Genomic DNA, 25,065 nt, shown 5'->3' with positions numbered 1-25,065 from the left:
CTGTCCCTTGGAACCCAACATGCCATTTGAAAGTTACTGCCTCAACCAATTTTGTCAATTAACAGCACTATCCGATGCATGCTTACTCAGAGGTTAGTCCCACTGATTTCAACAGGATTTTCTCTGTAAATGTGCATAGGATTAGGCTTTAGTAGTAGGGGAAAGCACCCTTCTTCTTTTTTACTTAAGAGTACAATCTTATGCATGTCTACTCAGTTGTAAATTTCACTGAGTTAATGAGACATTTTCCTCCCAGATAAACCTTGGGGAACTGCACTATAACACTGAACATTACAAAGCTCCATATTAGAAATTCTGAATATTAAGCAGCATAGAAATACCTCAAATAAATTAGTAAATAAATATTACAAAGCATTGACAGTTTTCCGATAACAACCTAGCATTCATATAAGTGCTGTAGAGAGGACTCATAGTGTTTTGGGTATCTTCTCTCAATAATGTACCATTTGGTAATTTATTCAAGCTGCAATCCTTTGTACACTTTTACTCAGGAAATAACATCACTGAAATATTGGGATTTACTTCCATGTAAAATTGGGTAAGAGCAGGCTGGATATCTTCAGTTCCTGATTTTTTGAAGTGGAAATACCTACCTGAACATATTTCTATTTTCTATACAGTGGTACCTCGGGTTACAGACCACTTTAGCTAATGGGGCCTCCAGCTGCCGCCGCGCAGCCAGAGCACAATTTCTGTTCTCATCCTGAAACAAAGTTCTTAAACCGAGGTAATATTTCTGTGTTAGCGGAGTCTGTAACCTGAAGCGTATGTAACCCGAGGTACCACTGTAGATAGTTTTCACTCAGGTCCACATATGCAAATAAGGAATTGAAAGTGACGTTCAGTGATTGGATAGTTACAGAAAGTTGTTACTGCTGCGTTGTAGTGGAGCTCTATATAAGCAGGCTGAACCCTTCAGTTCAGTTCTGTTCTGGCCTGTGAATAAACAAGAGCTGTCTGAAGAATCGCTGTGTCGTCTGATATGTTCACCCACAACTTAACAATATCATTATAAGGCTGTCATGCAATTGAATAAAGTTTACTCAGTTAATCAAATCAACAGTGCAATCCTATGCATGTCTACTCAGAAGTTCCTTTGTGCTCAGTGGGACCTATTCTCGGATAAATGTGCATACCGAATAGCAGTTTAAATCTGCATGATTTAGCAAATGACTAAGACAATAATTTAGTAGCAAATTATTCTTTCTCTCTCTCTCTCTCTCTCTCTCTCTCTCTCTAAGATGTCACAATTGGTACTTTATTCACTTTGGGAGGACGCATCATACTCTCATATAATGCCTTTCAGGTGTTCTGTAGGTTTCAAGTTGCACCCTAGCCTAAGAACACACATAGCCCCCAACTGAAACAGAATCCTGGGGACTGCCGTTTCTTAAAGGTACTAAAAGTTGCTAGGATACCCCTATTCCCCTCACAAAGCTATAATTCTCAGAGTGGTTTAACAATCAAGCCCTCCTCCTAGGGAATGCTGGGAATTGTTGCTTTGTGAAGAGAATAGGAGCCTCCAAACATTAAGGGCTAATTAACCTGAATGAAAGTATTTTGGGTCAGTATGTCCTGATATTCAACTCTTGCCCCTGCCTTGACAGCCTTGACACCAGGTGTCAAATGGCCACTCTCTGCCCCAGAGGACGGGTGGCATGTCTACATAGCTGAGGTCACATGTGGCCAGCTCCAGTCTCGCTTTTCACAGTTGTTGGGTTTCCTCAAGAAATTGTGTCTTCCTGGCACAGCCAACTCAAGCCAGACCTTCCAGTAACTTGGTGCACGAGGCAGGCAGGCAGGCAGGCGGGCAAAGATGAGCACCGTCCACGATGATCAGGCTCAACTAAGATCAGATAGGGGCAAGAGGGTGAAATCGAATGTAATTTCACACACAGAGCCTCCCATGCCTGGATCGCAAGGTGTCAGATTATTCTCATTCCTTTAGTCTGGGAAGCTAAGGAAGACAAGGCTGGAGATAGGACTGCAGCGGGCTCCACGAGAAAATAAATCCTGTTGAATGCTGTATAACTTCCAGGAAATCCTAGGTCACCTCCAGGCATTCAGGGCAGGATTCAGTTGCGCACCAGTAATATAGCTTTGTAGATTAAAGTTGTTGCAAGAAATCCACTTTTTAAAGGGATTTTTTGCATTTAGAATATTACTTTTTTTTTTTTAATGTACAGTAGTGCCCCGCAAGACGAATGCCTCGCAAGACGAAAAACCCGCTAGACGAAAGGGTTTTCCGTTTTGGAGGTGCTTCGCAAGACGAATTTCCCTGTGGGCTTGCTTTGCAAGACGAAAATGTCTTGCGAGTTTTTCCGACTTTTTTTCCCTTTCCCCCCACTTTTTCTAAGCCGCTAAGCCACTTAGGGGCTTGCTTCGCAAGACGAAAAAACAGCTAGACGAAGAGACTCGCGGAACGGATTCTTTTCGTCTTGCGAGGCACCACTGTATCTAAACAATGAAATAAGGAGTAACAATAACAAAACAAATACAGGTCTGTTGCCATCTGTTCCACATGCAAATACAGTGGTACCTTGAGTTACATATGCTTCAGGTTACATACGCTTCAGGTATCCGCTAACCCAGAAATAGTGCTTCAGGTTAAGAACTTTGCTTCAGGATGAGAACAGAAATCGTGCTCCGGCGGCGCAACGGCAGCAGGAGGCCCCATTAGCTAAAGTGGTGCTTCAGGTTAAGAACAGTTTCAGGTTAAGAACGGACCTCCGGAACGAATTAAGTACTTAACCCGAGGTACCACTGTACATTCACCGGGAAGACAGAAACAAGGAGTGGAAATAAAGATGGAATCACTCTGCAGAAATCTGCATGTAATATGGCTGGTGGTTTAGGACATAAATATGAGGAACTGGTAAATGTGAGAAATGGGAAACCCTACAAGGCTTGCTGGTTTCCTATAGGCATTTGGTCGGCCATGGTGAGAACAGGATGCTGGACTAGATGGGCCATTGGCCTGATCCAGCAGGCTCTTTTGTGCTCTTATTTGTAAACATACCAGGTTTAGCCTGCTGTTGGTTATTGTTGTTATTTTTAAGTTGATTTATTGCCCTAAGACAGGGATGGGGAACCTGCAGCCCTTCAGATGTCGCTGGACAGCAGCTCCCTTCCTCCCACCAGCCATGCTGGCTGGGGCTGATGGGAGTTTGGAGTCCACTCCCTCCCCAATCCCTGCACAAAGGGAGTAGAGCTATTTAGTTCACTTTAAAGATACAAACCTAAAGTTATGGTGTGTGCTTTAAACCCTCACAGAAAACAATGACAGTCTGGAGGCACCTAAAGTGATGGGAAAATGCACTAAAAAGTGTGGGGGGAGAGAATAATAGGTTAATAGGAGGGTGTGTAACCACAGCACAAGGCAAACTAGGATGAAATTGGGGTAAATGTTCGTTGTTGCATCACCTCTCTGCTGACAAGTCAGAATGAATGCTGAGTATAGCCTGGGAATCACCTAAGCTTGCTTTGCGCAAGCGAATGAGGGTGCTCAGAAAATCAGGATGAATGCTCAATAAATGCAGTCTGGAGAAGCCCCAGGGGGCAGTTGCTCCATTGAACTCATTGCTCCATTGAACTCATCAGGACTTACAGTGGTACCTCGGGTTAAGTACTTAATTCGTTCCGGAGGTCCATTCTTAACCTGAAACTGTTCTTAACCTGAAGCACCACTTTAGCTAATGGGGCCTCCTGCTGCTGTTGCACCGCCACTACACGATTTCTGTTCTCATCCTGAAGCCAAGTTCTTAACCCGAGGTAGTATTTCTGGGTTAGCGGAGTCTGTAACCTGAAGCGTATGTAACCTGAAGCGTATGTAACCCGAGGTACCACTGTACTTCTGAGTAAATGTGTATCCTGTGCCCATATTTATTTGAGACTGAAGCCCGACTGAACATTGGGGAAGGGCAACAGCTCATGGACAAGCTTTGAAGAAGATCCCAGCAGGTGGATCTGGTACCCCGGCGGAAAAGGGAAAGGCCGTTTCCTGACGCAGATCTTAGAAAGCCACAGCTGCCAGCCAGAGAAGATAAAATACTGGGCTAGACCGACAAAGAGCCTGGCCAGCATAACGCGGCTTCCTGGACTTCTGTAAAACTCGGTGGAAGTGCGCGCTTACTTCCGAGTACAGGTATAAGGGAACCTCAAAGCCGCCAAGTGCTTTGCTGAACTACCAATCCCATCATGCCTTGCCGCGGTTCCTGGGGCTGATGGGAATTGTAGTTCAGCAACTACATCCGGCGGCCAAAGCTTCGACATACCTGTGCTAGAAAACCGCTTGGAGAAACACCGCCGACTTTCGGCCGATAGGTGGCGCTGCACCGCACTCTTTACTCTATGAGCCCTGCTTGGGCGAATCCATTTAGCCACCGGGAGGGGAGGGGGAGAGTAGTCGTTAAAGGCATCGCGTGTTTCCTCCTCCACCCCCCCCAAGGATCCGGCGCTCTCCCAACCTCCCGGATGGGCAGTTCCGGCGTCAAGTGAGGACGTGGCTCTGCCGTTTCCCAGCCTCTTCCTGTTCCGCTGCGGGCCCAGGCCTGCCCGCGGGCCTTGCCTGTTGGCGGAGCCGGCCCTCAGCCCGCGGAGGATGAGGCAGCCCCGCGCGGGGAGCGAAGGCGGCGGCGGCTGAGGAGGCCCGGCCCGAGAGCCGGCGATGGAGGAGAAATGCGGCGGCGGCGGCGGCGGCGAGGTCCTGCCCGGAGGCGGGCGGCTGGGGCCCGTGGACGTGCCCAGCGCCCGGTAAGGGCCTGCGCCGGGGGTGGAGCGGGCCGAGGGGCTCCCGCCTGAGGCAGGGCCTGGGGGGCGCCCCCAAACTCACCCCGACAGGCGTGCTTGGGGGGCGCGGAGGGAGACGGCCAAGGGGCGGAGCATCCCGGGTTGAATCCCCGGCGCCTCCAGGGCGGGTCAAGAGGTGCCTCATCCTGGGCAGCCGCTGCCAGTCAGGGCGGACCATGCTGAGCTAAGATGGGCCTCTCGGTGTAAGGCAGCTTCCAATGCTCGGCCTGCTCGGCAGGGAAGGCTGGCCTAGGCTCAGGAGGAGCCGGGCATTGTCTTGAGCTCTGCCTGGCCATCCAGATTAGGGATCATAGCTGTCAAGGTTTCCCTTTTTTTAAGGGAAATTCCCTTATTCCGAATAGGATTCCTCGCAAGAAAAGGGGAAAGTTGACAGCTATGTTAGGGATGCCAGGTTGAAGGAGCACAGGACTTCCTATACCAGGGGTCAGCAACCTTTTTCAGCCAGGGGCCGGTCCACCATCCCTCAGACCATGTGGGGGGCCGGACTATATTTTGAAGAGAGAGAAAAATGAATGAATTCCTATGCCCCACAAATAACCCAGAGGTAAATTTTGAATAAAAGCACACATTCTACTCACGTAAAAACACCAGGCAGGCCCCACAAATAACCCAGAGATGCATTTTAAATAAAAGGACACATTCTACTCATGTAAAAACATGCTGATTCCCAGACCATCCGTGGGCCGGATTGAGAAGGCGATCGGGCTGCATTCGGCCCACGGGCCTTAGGTTGCCTACCCCTGCCCTATACTGTTGAATAAGTGCTCAAGGGCTCCTATTGTTATCAGAAAGAGAACAGTCACTCTGACCCGCTCAAACAATGAAGAACCTTGTGCTCTCTTTGAAGGCTTGCCAGCTTCTTAGGGCATAGGCTTTGGTGAGTTGGAGTCCACGCCATCCGATGTAGTGCCTAACGGTAAATTGGGTTCTGGAAGTTTGTGCCCAAAGAAACCTGTTGTGTCACGAGACTTGGTGCTCTTGCTGAAAGAATGAACAAAGCTGCCCTTCTTTGGAATTTAAAACTTACCATATTTTTCGCTCTATAACACGCACCTGACCATAACACGCACATCGTTTTTAGAGGAGGAAAACAAGGGAAAAAACATTCTGAATGAAACAGTGGATGTATCATTTTTGTGCTTCATGCTGTGGCCACAGACATGTGATCTGATGTGAATTTGGGGTGACCCAATGCAAAAATCCTGAGAATCCCTGTGGATCCATGCTTTGTAACTACGTTTTTGCACCATTGCAGCCCCAGGCAACAGTGGGTGCGTGATTTGGGGGGGGGGGCAGGCTGTAGCCATGGACATGCTATGTGCTCTGATGGTGAATTTGGGCTGACCCAATGCAAAGATCCTGAGGATCCATGTGGATCCATGCTTTTTAACCACATTTTTGCACCATTGCAGCCCCAGGCAACAGTGGGTGCGTGATTTTTGGGGGGCAGGCTGTAGCCATGGACATGCTATGTGATCTGATGGTGAATTTGGGGTGACCCAATGCAAAGATCCTGAGGATCCATGTGGATCCATGCTTTTTAACCACATTTTAAGTGGGGAGGGAAGGAAAAACACAGAACGGACAAGGAGCACGAGAGGGGTGTGCAGAGAAGCAGCTGGCTAAGAATGCAGGAGAGGGGTATAACGGGAGGGAGGAAAGGAAGGCAAAAGTTTTCCCTCACCTACCCACCCAAGCCAGCCAGCTCTCTCTCTCTCTCTCTCTCTCTCTCTCCCTCCTGCATGTTTTCAGCAGCACGGAACACAGAGACGACACTCTGCTTTCCCCTCTGCTTGCCTGGAGGGGAGGGGCTTTCCCTGCTCTTTGTTCCGTTTGAGCAAACACAGCAAGGAAACAGAGGTGGGTGGGCAGTAAGACCCTGAGGCAGAATGCCGGAAAGCAGCCGCTTCCTCTTTTCAGGTATCCCTTCTCCGAGACGCGCGATTTGATTTTTGCCTGATTTTTTTTTGCCTCCCCTCACGCCATTTGGCTCCAGGGACCACACATTCGCTCAATAACACACACAGACATTTCCCCTTCCTTTTTAGGAGAAAAAATCTGCGTGTTATAGAAGGAAAAATACGGTAGATAGTTATGTGGAATCGGGAAACTCCTGAGATATGGTTAGATTTTTCCTCCTGTGTCCAATATTTTTACATGTCATGCTGCGTCTCCCAGATTGCCTCTATGGTAAAGATATAGGAGCTACACACATGTCTCTTCTTTGCATCTGGCTGGCCTAGTGACAGGTCCAAACCCAGAATGTGATCCTATATCTAAACCTTGTGTTTAATAGGGAAAATCCCACATTGGACAGCTGCTGAGATTTTGTGTCTAGTTTTCCATTCTGTGTAGCTAGTTCTCCATTCTGTGCAACTCCCAGGAGCCATTTAACACATTGTCAAACTCCTACACAGAAGTAACATGGTTTCTGCAGGTAGATTGCAATATATAATTTTCCTGCTGGTATGCATATCTCACACAGCAGTATGTGCACAGCAAAGTGCATGTAGGTAGGATAGTCATCTGTGATGACTTGCAAGTGGGGATTGTGTACGAGTTTGGTAGCTTGTGAAGCAGCATGAAAGCTTCACAATCTCTGGATCTAGCTTCCCTATATAGGTTTCATCTGTTTAGTTCAGTTGCACAGGTGGCTGTTGGATAACTAGGCTCACTTGTTTGCTAAGGTTATCTTTTAGTAGACCAACCATGTTAAGTAAGCAGTATTTTGAGCTGCATAGAAGCATGCTTCTTCTTGTTCCATTCACACATTCCCAGACCCAGAGTTCAAGTTCTATGGCGCATGCAATGACTGGCAGGCTGGTTGCAGTGCCTCCTATCCCAGAAGTCATCTTGTTCTTTTAAATATTGGAGCACAAAAATCCATAGTGATAAAGCGTTTTGTGCTCCAGGCATATAACTGCATACATTTTGACACATCAACACTACAGCATTTGATAAACAATGTTGAGCTGAAATTATCTATTTCATAGTATTCCAGTATAAGGATGCTTTGAAGAGTAAACAGACACATCCAGGCCCCATAGTTTTGTTTTTGTTCAACCTTTTGTTCAGGCACAATTAAACAGTTATCTGCCAGGGGCAATTAAATATTATGATCAAAACAAAATAAAAAAATTCCTTCCAGTAGCACCTTAAAGACCAACTGAGTTAGTTCTAGGTATGAGCTTTCGTGTGCATGCACACTTCTTCAGATACCTGGTATCTGAAGAAGTGTGCACGCACACGAAAGCTCATACCTAGAACTAACTCAGTTGGTCTTTAAGGTGCTACTGGAAGGAATTTTTTTATTTTGTTTTGACCATGGCAGACCAACACGGCTACCTATCTGTAACTAAATATTATGATCAAGAGTAAGTTGTGTTTATTGACATGGTACTCTAAATGTTTGCTTTTTAGAATAATATAAATTGAATATATTTAAATTTTCATATCTAAATGCTTTCCAATATCTCATAAAACTTTTTTTCCCTTTTTCTCTCCCCAGCCTGACTAAATATATTGTGTTACTGTGCTTAACTAAGTTTTTGAAGGCTTTAGGATTGTTTGAATCTTATGACCTCCTGAAAGTAGTTCACCTTGTACAGTTTATCTTCATAGTGAAGCTTGGGTAAGTTGACTTTTGATTACAGCAAATTCTATTGAGGTTAATTTTATATCTTTATTAATTTTATAACTTGCTTTTTTACCAATCATAGATTTACAGTTGATAATGTATTATTATTATTATTATTATTATTTATTGAATTTATATACCGCCCTATATCCGGAGGTATGTGGGTTCAGATGTGATGCCACGTAGTCAGCAAAGCAAATCCCTCTTGTCCTCATTTATTTTCACAGCTAACTAGTTGGTGTTCATCTGCACCAATGTTTTCGCTGAACATAATTGGTACCAAACCACTGTTTAGAACCATGGTCAGAAGTATGTTTGCAAGCTGTTTTGGACTAAACTAGTGGCTAAGAGGGGACGCGGATGGAGCTGTGGGTTAAACCACAGAGCCTAGGACTTGCTGATCAGAAGGTCAGCGGTTCGAATCCCTGCGACAGGGTGAGCTCCCATTGCTTGGTCCCTGCTCCTGCCAACCTAGCAGTTTGAAAGCACGTCAAAAAGTGCAAGTAGATAAATAGGTACCGCTCCGGCAGGAAGGTAAACAGCATTTCTGTGTGCTGCTCTGGTTCGCCAGAAGCAGCTTAGTCATGCTGGCCACATGACCCGGAAGCAGTACGCCGGCTCCCTTGGCCAATAAAGCAAGATGAGTGCGTAACCCCAGAGTCGGTCACGACTGGACCTAACGGTCAGGGTTCCCTTTACCTTTAGTGGCTAAGAGCTCATTTTCTGTTTTGTAGGATTAAGATTCCAAACGTACTGATACTTAAAATAAGTATTTTAAAACACATAGCCAGTGTTGGTTTGAACACTTGCCTTCTATAAACTGTAATTTCACTTGATTTAATGGAAATCCCAATTTTTCATAGGTCGGCATTTTTTATGATTTTATTTCAAAAACCATTTTCATCTGGAAAACCTGTCACCAGACATCAGGTGAGTATTATAGATGTGGTTTATATATGTAGCTTGTTCTTCTAAAATGTAAACTTTAAGAACTAAAACTACTTTTCTCCTCATGGGAAACTTCTTGCTGCCTTGGGGCCACGGCCACATGGAAATGAATTAACCAGGTTCAATTGCTGGTCGGCAAATTCCTTTTAAAAAATGGAGAAATGCGCCTCAGAAGGCCTTGGAAGTCTAACGACTTCTGAGGCGCGTTTGAAAACGGAAGCGTTCGGGTTCTGAATTGTTCGGCTTCCAAAGCGTTCAACAACCGAGGTTCCATTTAAAAGGCTCCCTATAGCTGTCTGTCCACCTGTCAAATTTGGCTTGTGACTATGCTAATAAAATGTAGCCCACAGAGCAAGAAAGGTTCCCTACCCTTGATACAGTACACGGAATTGTATTATTTGGTACTTTATTTTGTGGGGAGTGGAAATACTTGTGCTGTGTCAAAAAACTGCTGCTTCCCTGTGGCTGTATTAAATCAATCAAACTGTTCAAGAGATTTGTCATTATGGTTTTTATCTGGACAATGCTCTTGGGAAGCTAAGAAAATATAGTATTTGGGGGGGGTGTCTGAACAGTATTTTAAAATTAAAGAATTACCAAGATTGTCAGTTTAAAGTTAATTTGGAGACTAGTTCCCTGCATTTCGAATACTTAAAGTGCCTGTGGTTTGAATAATTATATGGACATTGGGTTATATGTGGAAATTTGAAGATCTAGATACCATAGAAGAAAGGGATCAATTTGTCAAATCTTATTGCAGTAGGTAATGGTACCCTATTTGCCATGTTATAGGCTGAAGTTGATATTGTTCTCATGAGTGCTGGGTTGCATAAAGCCCTACTTCTTTGTTCAGTTAAAGACTCCAAATAATAGCTCTCCAAGCAAGTGGCTTTTAGGACAAATTGACACACATGTTTGGGTTAAACAATGTGAGGATTTACCCATAGAAGTCTTAGTTGAGGTTGCTAAAAAAAACTATGGATCTGCTCTACTCTGTGTTGAAAGCATCCCACTCAACTGCTTGTCATAGATTGACTAGGAATTTCTGAATGAACTAGATGGAAGACAGTGCTTGATTCCCCTGTCAGCTCACTGCATTGCTATGCTGGATGTGAAGAGCAGCATTTTACCTCCTTAGCTACCTGCATAGAAGCTAAGCAGCATGCTTGGGAAGGAATGAAGCATTCAGCTGCTCCTCTGACATCCCACGGTCCATGTCTGCTAGTTGCACAGGAAATGAGTTTCCTCTTACATGCCCAGCATCAAGGAGATTGGTGGCAGCTGAGTGGACAGCCTACTTTCTTTCTTTCCTTGCTAGGCATGCAGCAGGTGAATAAGCTCATCCAGCATAGAAATATGGTGTGGTGGTGGCTGAGGGAAAGAGCCACCAGTCTGCTGAGTTTCTGTGCTGGACATTCATGGGATGAAGCCCTTTCTTGTGCACCCAGCAAAGAAATCAAGTGGGTTGGCAGAGCAGGTGAGAAGTAGTCATTTCTAGCCTGCAGAATAGAGTTATGGTAATGATGCTTAGGTTGTTAATTTGACCTCATTTGAATTGTATATCCCAAGTAAAATCAGCAATTGAAATGTTAACTGTTAATGGTTATTTCTAATGACTGGGATTATGTTTTCTCTTACAGTGGATCAAAATAGTTAAACATGCCGTCGTTGGCTGTGTAATTTCCCTCTTGTGGTTTTTTGGCCTCACCCTATGTGGACCTTTAAGGTAAATATATTCTTGTCATGGCACTTACTGTAGATATCTAACATGACAACTTGTTTATTCACATAAAGAAGGGGTACAGAACTGGATCAGGCTAGCAGTCCAGTTCCTTACCTTTTCTACTCCCTGCAGACCACCCCACCTGTCACCTGACATTCTGATATCAGTAACCCATTTTCACCTCTGTGGATTGAAATTAAGTTCTGCGGGCACAAGTCCTGACAATTGGGCCTCAACAATCAGCTGGCTGTCATAGCTTCAAAGCACCTCTTCCCAAATGTAGAAATCATAGAAATTTCAGAATAATTCGGTTTCTATGGAGACCACAATGATGTTCTTGAGACTGGCCTTGTATGATGGTGGTTTGTATGATGCTTGGCAAGCCTGTATTCAGATATTGTTGTAACCGTTTGGTTAGTAGGAATCCAGGAAGTCATTCAGATGATTATAGCAATAAGAAACCACACAAAGCTCACATAGCTTCACAGTGACTCTTCCTCTTTTTTGTGATGACACTTAATGAACTATTTTTAGATAGGTGTGTACCATTACTGAAATATTGGTGGTAATGATTTCTTGATATTCAGAAGTACACCATAATTTTTTAAAAAAAATAAAAAAATATATTACTACTAGATCTGCCACTGAAAATTAGAATTGTAGCTAAATGCATCTATTTAATTGCTTGTTCAGACTAAATTTCAACCCAATTCATGCATGTTAAAAAAATTTCTATTTACTGTTTGTCATAAATGAGATTTGTATCTCTTGTTTTGCAGAACTCTGTTACTTTTTGAGCACAGCGATATTGTTGTCATTTCACTGCTCAGCGTACTGTTCACAAGTTCAGGAGGAGGACCAGCAAAGGTTAGCCATTTATTTTGTGAAAATATCCCACATGTTTTGGAATATAAAAGAAGTGACCATAGCATTTGTCTAAAATTCATAAGAATATCTACCTAACTGTAATTTTATAATTTTAAAATACTCCTTCATGGAGTGTTTACAGTCTTGGTGGAAAAACCTTTTAAGACTATAATTAAGATTTATTATACCAGGAATTATTCTAATGAAGGTCAAAGAAATTCAAAGCACAGTATATTGTAGCTTATCAAGATAACCTACATCAAGGCAGATTTAATTCCCCCTATTCCTTGCCTCACCCCCCAATCCAGAGGTATATTGAATTAAATTTTATTGAAAGTTCTTGGCATATTTCTGTTTTCCTGCTTTCCTGATCAGCTTTCCTATTGCAATTTTTTTTGTTTTTCAGACAAGAGGTGTGGCCTTTTTCATTATTGCTGTGATCTGTCTTTTGCTTTTTGATAATGATGACCTCATGGCTAAAATTGCAGAACACCGTATCCTTTCTGACCCTGTGTAAGGGATAAAATTATGTTCCAACTACCCAGTTTAATTTAGATACTGATTACTGCTAATGAAAAAATATTTTCTGGCATAATTTTGTGACTGTACTGCAAAATATCAGTTTTCTCTTTTGTGCAGTTTAAATTCCTGTGTATTGTTTCTAATTCTTAAGGGAGTATTTTCAAGAGAAGCGTCTTTTGTGAAATTTGTACCATTCAGTTTAGGTCACATGAATTCTTAACCTCCTATGCTTCCCTTCCTATAGTTATTAAGCTTTGTTTAATTTATTCAAGGAAGCAATTCATGAAGATGGGAGTGCTTTTCATACTTGTAGGGGTAGGACTCTATTGCGGAATTTTCCTGACCTTTACTTTCTTTAGCCGAAGGACACCATGACAGTGCTCTGACACACTTACTTTATACAATCATCGCTTTCTTAGGAGTTGCTGATCATAAGGTAAATGCTGCTCTGATGAACTGTTGAAAAAGTGCACAAAGTACATAATGTTAGGAGCCTTGAATGGCTTGCTCATGGCAATAGTGCAGTTCTTAAATGTCTTCCGGTTCTGTTGCATTGCTTTGTTGATTCGTTTCAGCAGCAGCTTTCAGATACATGCAACAGGTGTGCGTGTTTTATTTGTCGCTTAAAAGGTCATTTCAGTAATGGCATTCTAATCTTACTTGAGAACAATAACCATTTAAAAATAAGTAAATATTAAAATACACCATCAAGTTTGCAGTACGATACCATAACATACTGGTTTGATTGTAGCAGCTGCTAATGCTCAGCACTTGATAAGCTGCCTGTTCTTCAGCCTCAGTCTTTTTCCATGCACAGTTTATTTCAATCAAAATTCTGTCCATTGATAAAAGGTTGTGGAGTTCCTAGAACCTTAGCATGCAGATATAAAGGCATTTTGTAATTTCCATTCCACTATTGAAATACTTATTGGGATCTAACCATGGAGTCCATCTTGCACATTAAAATTGGCCAGAAAAAAATAAATAGGAATGAATTGCTGAATTTTGTTACTTTTAAACTTTTGCAGAACATTCTTACTAACGTAGAGAAAATGAAACACATTTAATATAGAACAGCATAGAATACTTAAGGTATCAATCAAATAGGTCCTGTTATAGACAATCACACACATTTTTAATTTAGCTGTCTCCAGTTTGCAGTAATTAACTATGTTTGTTTATCATAATAGACTAGAATTTTTATTAGGAAATATAAGCATGGATGCCATTGGAAAAGTATAAAGATTAATTTTATTAACTATGTTCCAGTATTGGAAGCTGCCAGTAATGTATGTGCCTGTTGAGAGACTAAGAATCCCCCATGCATAGAATTTCTGTGAACCAAATAAGGTAGCAGGGGGGGAAAGTAGTTTTTTCTGGGCCTTTCACAAATAATATTTAAAATAGATTTACAATATTTGATTATTAGGTATATTGATATTACTCTCCCTTCCTTTGCAGGGTGGAGTAATTTTGCTAGTGTTAGCATTATGCTGTAAAGTTGGTTTTCACACAGCTTCCCGAAAGCTCTCAGTAGATATTGGTGGAGCCAAACGTCTTCAAGCGCTGTCTCATCTTGTTTCTGTCCTCCTTTTGAGTCCCTGGGTGATTGTTTTATCTCTGACAACAGAGGTAAGTGGCATAACTGCTGACAAATGGCTTTCTGGCAACCAAATTTATAACCACAACTACTGTGAATGCAAAATTGTTTTTGCCGCCAGTATTGAATGTTTGCATCTTTTTATTGCAGAGTAAAGTAGAATCCTGGTCTTCTCTCATCATGCCCTTCATCACAGTTATCTTTTTTGTCGTGGTTTTGGACTTCTACGTAGAATCTGTGTGTTCCATCAAGATAGAAGTCTCAAAGTGTGCTCGCTACGGGTCCTTTCTCATTTTCATTAGTGCTCTACTTCTTGGCAACTTTTGGACACATCCAATAACAGACCAGCTTCGAGCTATCAACAGACCGACACATCAGGAAACCACAGAGCATGTTATTTCTGGAGGAGTGGTAGTCAGTACCATTTTCTTCATTTTGTGTACGTATTAGTAACTTCAGAAGAATGGTGACATGTGCTTACGACTGTTTCATACTTAGATAGAAAGAAATTCAACACGCCTTGTTATCACAGAATGTGTGGTCTTAGCTTTCGTTTGCATTATGATCTTCAGGGACAACTTATTTGATCCCTCACAAGTGTAGTGATACAATGGGAAATTGTTCCTCTGTTTCTTCTATATAGTTTGTATGTAGGCAGTTCTAAACTGATCATTGGCTTTTGCACTAGTACAAGTGCTTTAAAATTGGACTAGGTTTGTGGGTTGTCACTTCTCTTTTAACTGCTTGTGGAAACTTTGATCAGCTTCTAAAAGGTACAGCCTTTCCATGAAAGCTTAAGGTAATAACCCCTGGCTTTACTTGTAGAGTTAGCTTTTTCTCTGCATTCCCTGAGCCCACCCCCTTTGGAAATTTCAGCTTTGGTTAATATGACCATAGGACTGAGGCTGCATCAAACCCAGATTAGGGGTCAGTTCATTTGGCCTTCACACCTGAGACTTTTCTCCCCCAACAAACAGGATGAATGAGCAATAGTTTTGCAAAAATCTCTGCATTAAACACACAAAGTATCATGGACCTTGAATTCTCTTGCCACATTCTGAGTAATTAAAGGTAAAGGTAAAGGGACCCCTGACCATTAGGTCCAGTCGTGGCCGACTCTGGGGTTGCAGTGCTCATCTCGCTTTCTTGGCCGAGGGAGCCGACGTACAGCTTCCGGGTCATGTGGCCAGCATGACTAAGCCGCTTCTGGCAAACCAGAGCAGCACACGGAAACGCCGTTTACCTTCCCGCCGGAGCGGTACCTATTTATCTACTTGCACTTCGATGTGCTTTCAAACTGCTAGGTTGGCAGGAGCAGGGACCGTGCAACGGGAGCTCACCCCATCGCAGTGATTCGAACCGCCGACCTTCTGATCGGCAAGTCCTAGGCTCTGTGGTTTAACCCACAGCGCTACCTGCGCTGTAATTAGCGGGTACATAAAATGTTCCAGTTCTTGTTTGTAGCTAAAATGCTTATGGGTTGTATACAATGAAGTTATACTCGGGGGTAAGTCCCATTGAAATCAATGAACCAAAGTTATTCATATTCATTCCAATGGGTCTTCCTTGAGTAGGACTAACATTGGGTACAACCCTGCGTTACAGGACTGTTACAAAATGTAAACAACATATGCTTTCTCTTCAGCTGCCAATATTCTCTCCTCCCCAACACGAAAAGGACAGAAAGGCACTCTTATAGGTTATTCTCCTGAGGGAATACCATTGTACAATTTTATGGGGGATGCCTTGCAACACAGCTCTCAGTCCTTACCTCGATTTATTAAAGAATCACTGAAACAAATTCTTGAGGAGTCTGACTCAAGGCAGATCTTCTATTTTCTGTGCCTGAATCTGGTAAGTTGGTTGTTTTTTTAATCCCTTTGAGGAAATTATTTCTGGTTTTGGTGAAGTGGGGGTAAACTTAGGTTTTGAGACCAGATATGCAATGTCTAATGTAGAATGAAATGGAATGGGCTCCCTTGGAAGGTGGTGGGCTCTCCTTCATTGGAAGTTTTTAAGCAGAGATTGTGTGGCCAACTAGCATGGATGCTTTAGTTGATATTCCTTCATTTCAAGGAGGACTGGGGAAGTGCCTGATTTCTGCATGCTTCCCTCTGCAAATGGCTGGCATCTTGACCCTGCCCTGGCTTTTCTCCAAGCCACTACTTTGTCACTAGCCCTGTTAAGGCATCTTTGTTCCCTTCGTAAACTTTTAATTTGTTGCATACGCTATTACTTTCAGTAATGAAAGAAACTTCAATAGATCATTAACTGGAACAGTAGCTCAGTTGGTTAGACCATCGTGCTGATAACACCAAGGTCAAAGGTTTGAAACCCCACCACCACCACCACCACCAAGGTTGGGACAGCTGCATATTCCTGCATTGCAGGGGGCTGGACTAAACTAGATGATCCTCACTACAGTTCTGTGGTTCTACTATTTTCAAAGTTCATTTCTAAGTTATTCCCAAAAGTTGATAACATTCTTTCATAAAAGGTAAACAAAAATAAAGCATTTTTCCATGTCCTCGTTTTAACAGAAGCAGACATGTTAAGACTGCAGTTTTCTACCTCATATTGTTACACTGAGTAGTGTGTGGAACTTTTGATTTCCTCATTATATGTGAGCCCCTCTCCTCAGAGTGGAGTTGCTAAAGGGGGAGTTTCAAAATATGTCAGGCACGTGCTTCTTCAATGAGTAGTTTTATGTATCATTTTCACAATGAAATCTCTGTTATTCACTTTTGTTCTAGGCTTTTACTTTTGTGGAATTATTTTATGGTGTGTGGACCAACAGCCTAGGTTTAATCTCAGATGGATTTCACATGCTTTTTGACTGTTCAGCTTTAGTTATGGGTCTGTTTGCAGCACTGATGACTAGATGGAAAGCAACTCGCATATTCTCCTATGGGTATGTATGTTGAACTAATTATAGAGACCTATTAATACTAGCTGAAATAGCACGAGATGTAGAAGGACTGTAGCCCAGTGACAGAGCAAGTGCTTTTTATGTAAAAGGTCCCAGGTTCAGTCAGTGACTTGCCCAGGTAGAGTTGGGAAAGGTGGTTGTCTTGAAACCCTAGAAAAATGTTGCAGGTCAGTGTATACAATTCTGAGCTAGGTGGCTCAATGGACTGGCTTGGTATAAGGTAGATTCCAATATTAATGAAGGTTTGTGGGGGATTATGTTGGGAAAATGAGTTTTCCAGGTTAAACTACCCAGTCACATATTAGAGTCTAATCAAACACTTCTCACAACAAGGCAATTATTTGGTTACTGTGGAATTGATTTTGTATACATTTGTATTTATTTATTTTCTATTCCAAAGTTTTGAGGGGGAAATGTCAAATGGAAAAACATAAAAATATTTCCATTTAACCATCCCTTTTATCCCAGAAAATCAGAACGGCTTAGTATTACTTCCTGAAGATTCTCGTCTCTCTTTCTCATACATATCTTTCTGAGAAACATAGCAGCCTGACAAAAAAATGTCACTTTCATGTTACACATTAGCAATTTGTGTAATAGAGAAAGCCTGGAAGTCAAGCAAAGTCATATACATCAGGCTAATTGACTTCATTGGTTGAATAATCACGGGTTTTCTGGCAAAATAGTTCAGGGTTTAGCATAATTCAATTATTAGATTACTTTGGAATTGTTTTTATATGTCTTTTATTCTTTTTTCCCATTCCAAATGATTTTTTTATTCCTCACTTTCTTAATTACAGGTTTGGCCGTGTAGAAATTCTCTCTGGGTTTATTAATGGCCTTTTTCTCATGGTAATAGCTTTCTTTGTCTTCATCGAGTCTGTGGCCAGGCTGGTTGATCCTCCAGACATTGATACCAATATGCTGACTGTGAGTTTATAACCTTATTTTCTGTTAATACTTGATTTATTGCTCTTAAACATTCTGATCTGTATGGTAGAAACAAAAAAAGTTTTAATCCCTCAAACATTGCTCTGGTGCACCGACTCTGTTCATTTCACAGATGTTTGCATAAATTGCAATGCATATGAGAGGCAATAAATTATACTTGGCTGGAAATTCTTATCCTTAACAGTCATAACGTTTTTCCTCCAGGGCAAAGGCTATAGCCGCTGTTTAGAAGGATACTCTCATCTTCACTTCTCCTGCCAAAGTAGAAATAGACCCTTGTTTTCTGAAAAAGGTCTTAATATTGTACATGCTTGCAACTGTTCAGTTACATGGAGCCAGCACAGATGTAATGCTTCTGAACTGGACCACATAATTCCACCCTCTTACTCCTATTTATCTCTCCTCTCCCTCCCCCCCCCCCCCCGCTTCCCATCTCTCCCCCCAAGCCAGGGTAGAGAACCTGTGGTCCTCCAGATGTTGTTGTACTGTAACTCCCATCACCCCTGACCATTGGCAATGCTGGCTGGAGCTGATGGGAATTTGAATCCAGCATCTGGAAGGCCACCCCTGCTTTATACTGTATGTGTTTGTCGTCGTCGTCGTCCCCCCCCCCCCCCTTGGCACAGTTAAAAGGAGTAAACAGTTTAAAGATTCTCTGTCTCTCCCTCATGCAGCCTGTCTCTGTTGGAGGATTGATAGTAAACCTTGTTGGTATCTGTGCCTTTAGCCACGCCCACTCCCACGGGCCTTCTCGGGGAGGATGCCATGCACACGACCACAGCCATTCCCACCATGGACACGGCCATAGCCACAGCCATTCCCATAGTGACCATGGGCACAATCATAATCACGGACACTCGCATGGGGCACTGGGAGGTGGCATGAATGCCAACATGAGAGGTAAGTGGGGGGACAGTAAGGTGGTTGGGTTTGGGGGGGGGTTTGCAAATTTATGGGGGAAGGGGGACAGTACTGAAAGGGAAGTTGTAATAAGGTTGTTTGGTTTTTAAAGATTTCATAATAGAATGGTCAATTTAAAGGATCCAATACGATGATAGCAGTACATTGGCATGTTGTGCTATTCCAATGCATGCTCACTGTTAATGTCTGTTCAACTGCCGAATTATGTCCTAATGATCTGGGAAATTTTTGTTTGTTTGTTTCAGGAGTATTTCTGCACGTCTTGGCAGACACCCTTGGCAGTGTTGGCGTGATCATATCAACAATACTCATTCAGCAGTTTGGCTGGTTGATAGCCGATCCCCTTTGCTCCCTCTTTATTGCTACATTGATTTTTCTCAGTGTGATCCCACTCATAAAAGATGCCTGTCAGGTACTCTTGTTGAGGCTTCCACTAGAGCATGAGAAAGATCTGCACATGGCTTTGGAAAAGGTTAGAATTTACTGCCCCTTGGGGGTTTTTTCTTCACATTCGCTCATGTGTCATGAAATTTAGAATTTCTGAAGGACGTTTTAAGTATTCCTCATTGTCAACCACATAACATCATTTTGGAAAGGGCCTTGTTTTTAGGTTTGTTCACTTTGAATTGGCAACCTTTGCAAAACTACAGAGTTCAGGTTACTATCTCCCCCCCCCCCAAAAAAAGGTACAGTTTATTCTACCATTTCTGTCTGAAGTTGCTACTCGGACTAAGAATCTTTGTGAAAATTTTATATTGCATTAAAGGAAAAAAACAAACATTTCAAACAACTATATAAACAATCAATTTTAAATCCACATTCTGGGATTACTTGAATCCCCCGACTTCCCTCTACTCCCTCCCCTGGTTCCTTTGTATTATTTTCATTTATGCATGTCTATAAAATCTTTATCTCTAATTACCTCCAAGTTTACATATTGTTTTTTAAACAATGTATGTTTTAATACAGTGTTTTTTAAAATCCTGCTAGTGTATTAACTTGCAGACTAAGAATATTCTTGGGCATTCAGATACACTGAGGAGAATAGTGTGCAATTTAAAGAGTATAGAATTTAAAGTATTACACTGTCTTTGAAATAAGGCTTGCATTCACAAATATATGCTGATACTTTAATACAATGATTCTTTATTATATAACTGATTTAGTGAAAACCAGGTACCAAGAGAGCAGTAACATTGAACAGTCAAAATAATACTATTACAAGTTCTGCATATGTATAGAAATGTTTTTTGGGTTTTTTTACAGATCCAGAAAATTGATGGTGTTATATCCTATAGGGATCCTCATTTTTGGTGTCATTCTGCTAATGTTGTGGCAGGCACTATACATGTGCAAGTAATGTCAGAAGTCATGGAGCAGAGAATTATACAGCAGGTAACTTTGTGTGTTCGCGCTTCGCCCACCAAGGCCCACAGAACTAGTTCATGCTACCAGATTTCTCCACACAATTGTGTATGAGGGCACCCGGCAGAGTAAACTAGATGGTATATTATGAGCTGACAGCCACCTCTGTAATAGTGACTGCTGGATACTGCTTATGGTGCTCTGTAGATTTCTCTGCTCTTACACTTTCTGTGAGATTCCATATTACTTCAGCTGGGCAGGTGTTTTGGCAAACTGGGGCCTCATTTCTTCACCATCTCTGCAGCATGTTCCAGCAGCGAAGGTGTGAAGTGGTGCTTTTCCACCCGCTTCTGGTTGTTTATTAATTTAAACAGTTTATACACCTCTTAAAGCAACAGTTTCTGCATTGTTTGCAGTAAGGTTACAGAGATAAAATCAGATGTCAAAGAGATAAACAACTACCTGACATTTAGTAGACATCTGAAGGCAGCCCTGTTCAGGGAAGTTTTTAATGTGTGACATTTTAATGTATTTTTAATCTTTGTTGGAAGCTGCCCAGAGTGGCTGGGGAAACCCAGGCAGGTGGGCGGGGTACAAATAAAAAATTGTTACAGTGGTGCCCCGCAAGACGAATGCCTCGCAAGACGGAATACTCGCTAGACGAAAGAGTTTTCTGTTTTGGAGGTGCTTCGCAAAACGAATTTCCTATGGGCTTGCTTCGCAAGACGAAAATGTCTTGCGAGTTCCTGCGGGGTTTTTTTCCTTTTATCCCCCTTTTTCTAAGCCGCTTATCTGCTTATCCGCTAAGCCGATGAGCCGCTAAAAGCTAAAAGCTAATAGCGCTAATCCGATAAGCCGTCAATGGGCTTGCTTCGCAAGACGAAGAAACCGCTAGACGAAGAGACTCGCGGAACGGATTCTTTTCGTCTTGCGAGGCACCACTGTATTATTATTATGCTTGCTGAATTTTATTTTATTTTTTTAAAAAAGCATATTCACCAAGTTCCTGAACATCCAACAAGGTGGAAGCAGGGTGGTCTCTGACCTCAGCTGGGAGTTCTGCACAATACTGAATGCATAGCTCCTGGTGGATGCATTCCATGTGTCTAAGCAATGGGGGACCGTTAACAGTGACTGCCCTGAAGACCTCAGTGACTGGGCTGGTGTGCCAACTACAGCCATTTTTGGACATGGGTCACTTGGCCATGTAGATTCTTGCATTCATGACTCCAAGACATAGAGCGATATGCACTGTGTGTCTGGAAGCCCCAGCTACTGCAAAACGCTGCAGCTAACTATTGGTGGAAACAACTTACTGCATCCTTGTCTTTACCAGGCTGTATTAGTCTCTGGGGCAGACACCTTTTTTAGAAGCATCACAACACATGTATATTTTGAATGGCCTGGGATTTCAATAAATGGTGGGGAAATTGAAAACAAACTTCAGTTTTTGTTCTGTATTCTTCAGAAGAAGTTGCAGTAAGAGCACACCGAGCCTCCAAGACAGACAAACTATAAATAGACCCATGTCTGGGGTGGAATAGTGTGTTCTAGTCCTCATCCCTGCGTCTTACATGCTTATCATTGCATAAATGCAAAAGATACTTTCCATCATAGTTTGTAGACCTGGTCCCGCACCATGTTCTCTCTGCTACCCATTTTTTCTCTTTTGTTGTGCTTGGAAAGAATAGATTCTAGGTAGTCATTTGAGCTCAGTAGGACTCGCATGCAGTCTTATTGGTTCATGCAACTCTTTGTGGAGGATAGGATGTAAATGTCAAATGCAAAGTGATACCACTTCTCCTTTGTGCAGCAAGATTGTCTTGCTTAGAGCTCCAAAGAAACATTTGCTGAAGATGTGATGCTCATGTTTTTATTTTGTTCAGGTTTCAGCAATTCTTAAGGATGCTGGAGTTAATAATTTAACTGTCCAAGTGGAAAAAGAAGCCTATTTTCAGCATATGTCTGGCCTCAGTACAGGATTTCAAGATGTCCTTGCGATGACAAAACAAATGGAATCCATGAAATACTACAAAGATGGCACTTACATCATGTAACCAGAAGCTGAATCTGTAGGGTTCACTGTCTGTATTTCATCAGGTGAATTTGCACATAAATGTACAGAAACAAATGCCGTATATATTTGGATTTTTAGAAAATGTTACATACCTTTAAAAATAAGATCAAGAGATTTAAGAAGAGGTGGGATAAGTAGAACATATGCTGTATATGTGGAAATACTGGCAATGTAAAAATACTGTTATTTGGTGTCTATTAAAGAAATTTTGCTACGTGATTGTGGATGAGCACAACTATATTGCACATTTCCCCCCAAAAGGAATATCAAGCATTTCTCTACCATCTCAAGCCTAAAGAAAATAATTTTAGGTTGCAACAGAAATAGCCAGACTCCAAAAAATGGCATCTTCAGAGTTATTTTGTTGCTGTATGTGTATGTGTATCTACACATTTTAAAAATGGGTTTTTCAAAGTTCATTAGATACCAATCAATATGTACAATTTTATATTCCAGTTCTGTATATAATCCTATTTTCTAAGCACAGCTTTGTTAAATAAGGAAAAATAGATTCTACCAATTAAAAATTGTCACTGAGCTGAGCTAATTTTTTAAAGAAGAAAAGTTATTTTAACAATTAGTCAGGAGTATAAAATACATTCTTTGTTCTTGCACTCCTATGTTTCTGTTCAGTGGGAAAGTTGAATAACTAATTGGAAATTTGAACCACTATGTAAAATAAACATTTTATAATTTTTATATATTTCTAGTGACATATTATTGATTACACCTTAAAACTTGACTTATAGGATAGAAAGATGTCCCAGTGATGAGACAATTTAGTTCTGTATGAGTTTCTTCTTTAACTGCCCTAGTCTGTAGTTAATGATTCATTGTAAACATGGAGATTGTTCCTGCTTTGTGTCTCCTCTCTAGCCAGCAGGAGTAACAAACCACAATCTCTGGCATAGCAAAAGCACATGTCCCAATACCAACCATTGGTAGACCATGCTTCTCGTTTCCCAGCAGTGTAAGAAATGTCAACTTATTCCTACTCTCTGCTCCTGTTCATTAACTATTACTGACAGTTACAGAAAAAATGGGGTTGACTTTTACAGGGATTCAGTGTTCCTTAAAACCGTTATCAGTCAGAGAGGTAGGATCCAGTGAAAGCAAGGAAAGCCTTTATTTTCTGTTGCAACAGAGTCCCCCCCCCCCCCCCAAGGAGGTGAGGACCAAAGTCTGTAAGCCCCTTTAAAGACTTTCGAAATTGCCCTACCTAGGCAGTCTGGCCATTCTTTTGAGACGCTTTAGTTTTTCGATCCAGGTCCCAGGCATACCCTATTCATATACAAAATATGCCCTCAAGACAGAATATGTAGGATTTGTAAGTGAAAAGAACTTCTCCAAGATAATTCCTTCTGCAGACAAAATCTTTGGGGTCATTAAGAGTCAAGGTGACTTCAGGATTGTTCTCCTGTACTATTTCAGACATGTGGCTTGAATGTGTGTTTACCATGTGCATTTATGAACATTTATTCTATATTTGAGACACTAGAATTTTTATAACAATTCCATAAGAGTATCTCTCTTTACATTCCGAGACTGCTAAACATACACAGGAGACTCTAAATTCATGAGATTGATTGTCACCCCTTATAGTCTGCTGTGTTTCTTTTGCCAAAATTTGTGCTTTTTTATTTCCATTTGGACAAGACTTCCATTTTCTGAAGGAAGCTGCCTTCTAGTAGCTTCCTAGAGTTTGCTTATTTACCACACTGGCATCCTCTTGGCCTTGATCTATGTTGTACATTCTGACTAAATTTATATTATTGTGGTTTTGAAACCCCCAAGTATTCAGGAGAGATTTGGCACTATTGACTTTTATCAGTCTTTTGGGCAAGCTTCCTCTTTGGAAGTGAAATGTGGAACCGTTGGACTTTTTGGGTAATTGCCCACTTCTGTACATGTAGAATTCGATAGTACTGTGCTTGCTGTTCTCAGTTCTTTCAACATCACACCAGATACCAGGAACGCCACTTAAAATTACATTCAGTGTTGCTGACCCTCCCCTCACTTCCATGAGCAATCTATTCTAGGGCCTGGTCATTTTGGATATCTACAAAGTTTACCTCTTTGTGATAGGATCACACTTATTTGGTACATGTGAGGGTAACCATTTTCCATCATCATCACCAGCGCACAAGAGTACTCTCCCCTCCTGTGCTTTCCACCAGTTAGTATCCAGAAACATACTGACCATGAAGGCAGTAACAATTCATGGCCTCTGATCCTGAAGGCAGTAACAATTTTTAAAAATCGGTAGGGGAGAAACCCTAAAAGGGGACAGGGACTGAGCATGCTCAGTGGCTATGACATGCTGACTGAGTTCCTTGGAGGAAGTTACATAAATGTAACCAGGACTCTATAATACAGCTGTCGCCCCAAATACTTTATACAGTGGTACCTCGGGTTAAGAACTTAATTCATTCTGGAGGTCTGTTCTTAACCTGAAACTGTTCTTAACCTGAAGCACCACTTTAGCTAATGGGGACTCCTGCTGCCGCTGCGCCGCCAGAGCACAATTTCTGTTCTCATCCTGAAGCAAAGTTCTTAACCCGAGGTACTATTTCTGGGTTAGTGGAGTCTGTAACCTGAAGCATCTGTAACCCGAGGTACCACTGTAATAACTTGAGACTGTTCAGTTTTGGGGAGGAAGGAAAATTGTTAACAGCATTTATATACCACTTTTAAG

At 42.0% G+C, this 25,065-nt stretch overlaps 1 protein-coding gene across 1 annotated transcript; it reads left to right on the top strand.

Annotated features, from left to right (window-relative positions):
- Positions 1 to 4,519: 4,519 nt before the first annotated feature.
- On the top strand, positions 4,520 to 23,069 carry SLC30A5 (solute carrier family 30 member 5). Its single transcript, XM_081880656.1, has 16 exons — positions 4,520 to 4,773; positions 8,339 to 8,461; positions 9,331 to 9,397; positions 11,056 to 11,141; positions 11,918 to 12,005; positions 12,412 to 12,499; positions 12,887 to 12,963; positions 13,989 to 14,159; positions 14,278 to 14,566; positions 15,773 to 15,981; positions 16,881 to 17,038; positions 17,857 to 17,986; positions 18,682 to 18,907; positions 19,174 to 19,400; positions 20,195 to 20,323; positions 22,180 to 23,069. Exons 1-16 carry the CDS (start codon positions 4,688 to 4,690, stop codon positions 22,348 to 22,350), a joined length of 2,325 nt encoding a protein of 774 aa, XP_081736782.1. The 5' UTR covers positions 4,520 to 4,687; the 3' UTR covers positions 22,351 to 23,069.
- The last annotated feature ends 1,996 nt before the right edge of the window (positions 23,070 to 25,065 follow it).

This window comes from Podarcis erhardii, assembly GCF_964252035.2.
Source record: "Podarcis erhardii genome assembly, chromosome: 11".
Taxonomy (NCBI): Eukaryota; Metazoa; Chordata; class Lepidosauria; order Squamata; family Lacertidae; genus Podarcis; species Podarcis erhardii.
The sequence above is the reverse complement of the archived record's forward strand: the minus strand, read 5'-3'. Positions and strand labels throughout refer to the sequence as shown.

Coding starts and splice junctions, on each gene's coding strand:
- SLC30A5 (XM_081880656.1), top strand. CDS start 4,688: ATGGAGGAGAAATGCGGCGGCGGCGGCGGCGGCGAGGTCCTGCCCGGA. Junction 12,500..12,886: donor GGCTAAAATTGCAGAACACC/GTATCCTTTCTG, acceptor TACTTTCTTTAG/CCGAAGGACACCATGACAGT. Junction 17,039..17,856: donor ACTCGCATATTCTCCTATGG/GTATGTATGTTG, acceptor TCTTAATTACAG/GTTTGGCCGTGTAGAAATTC.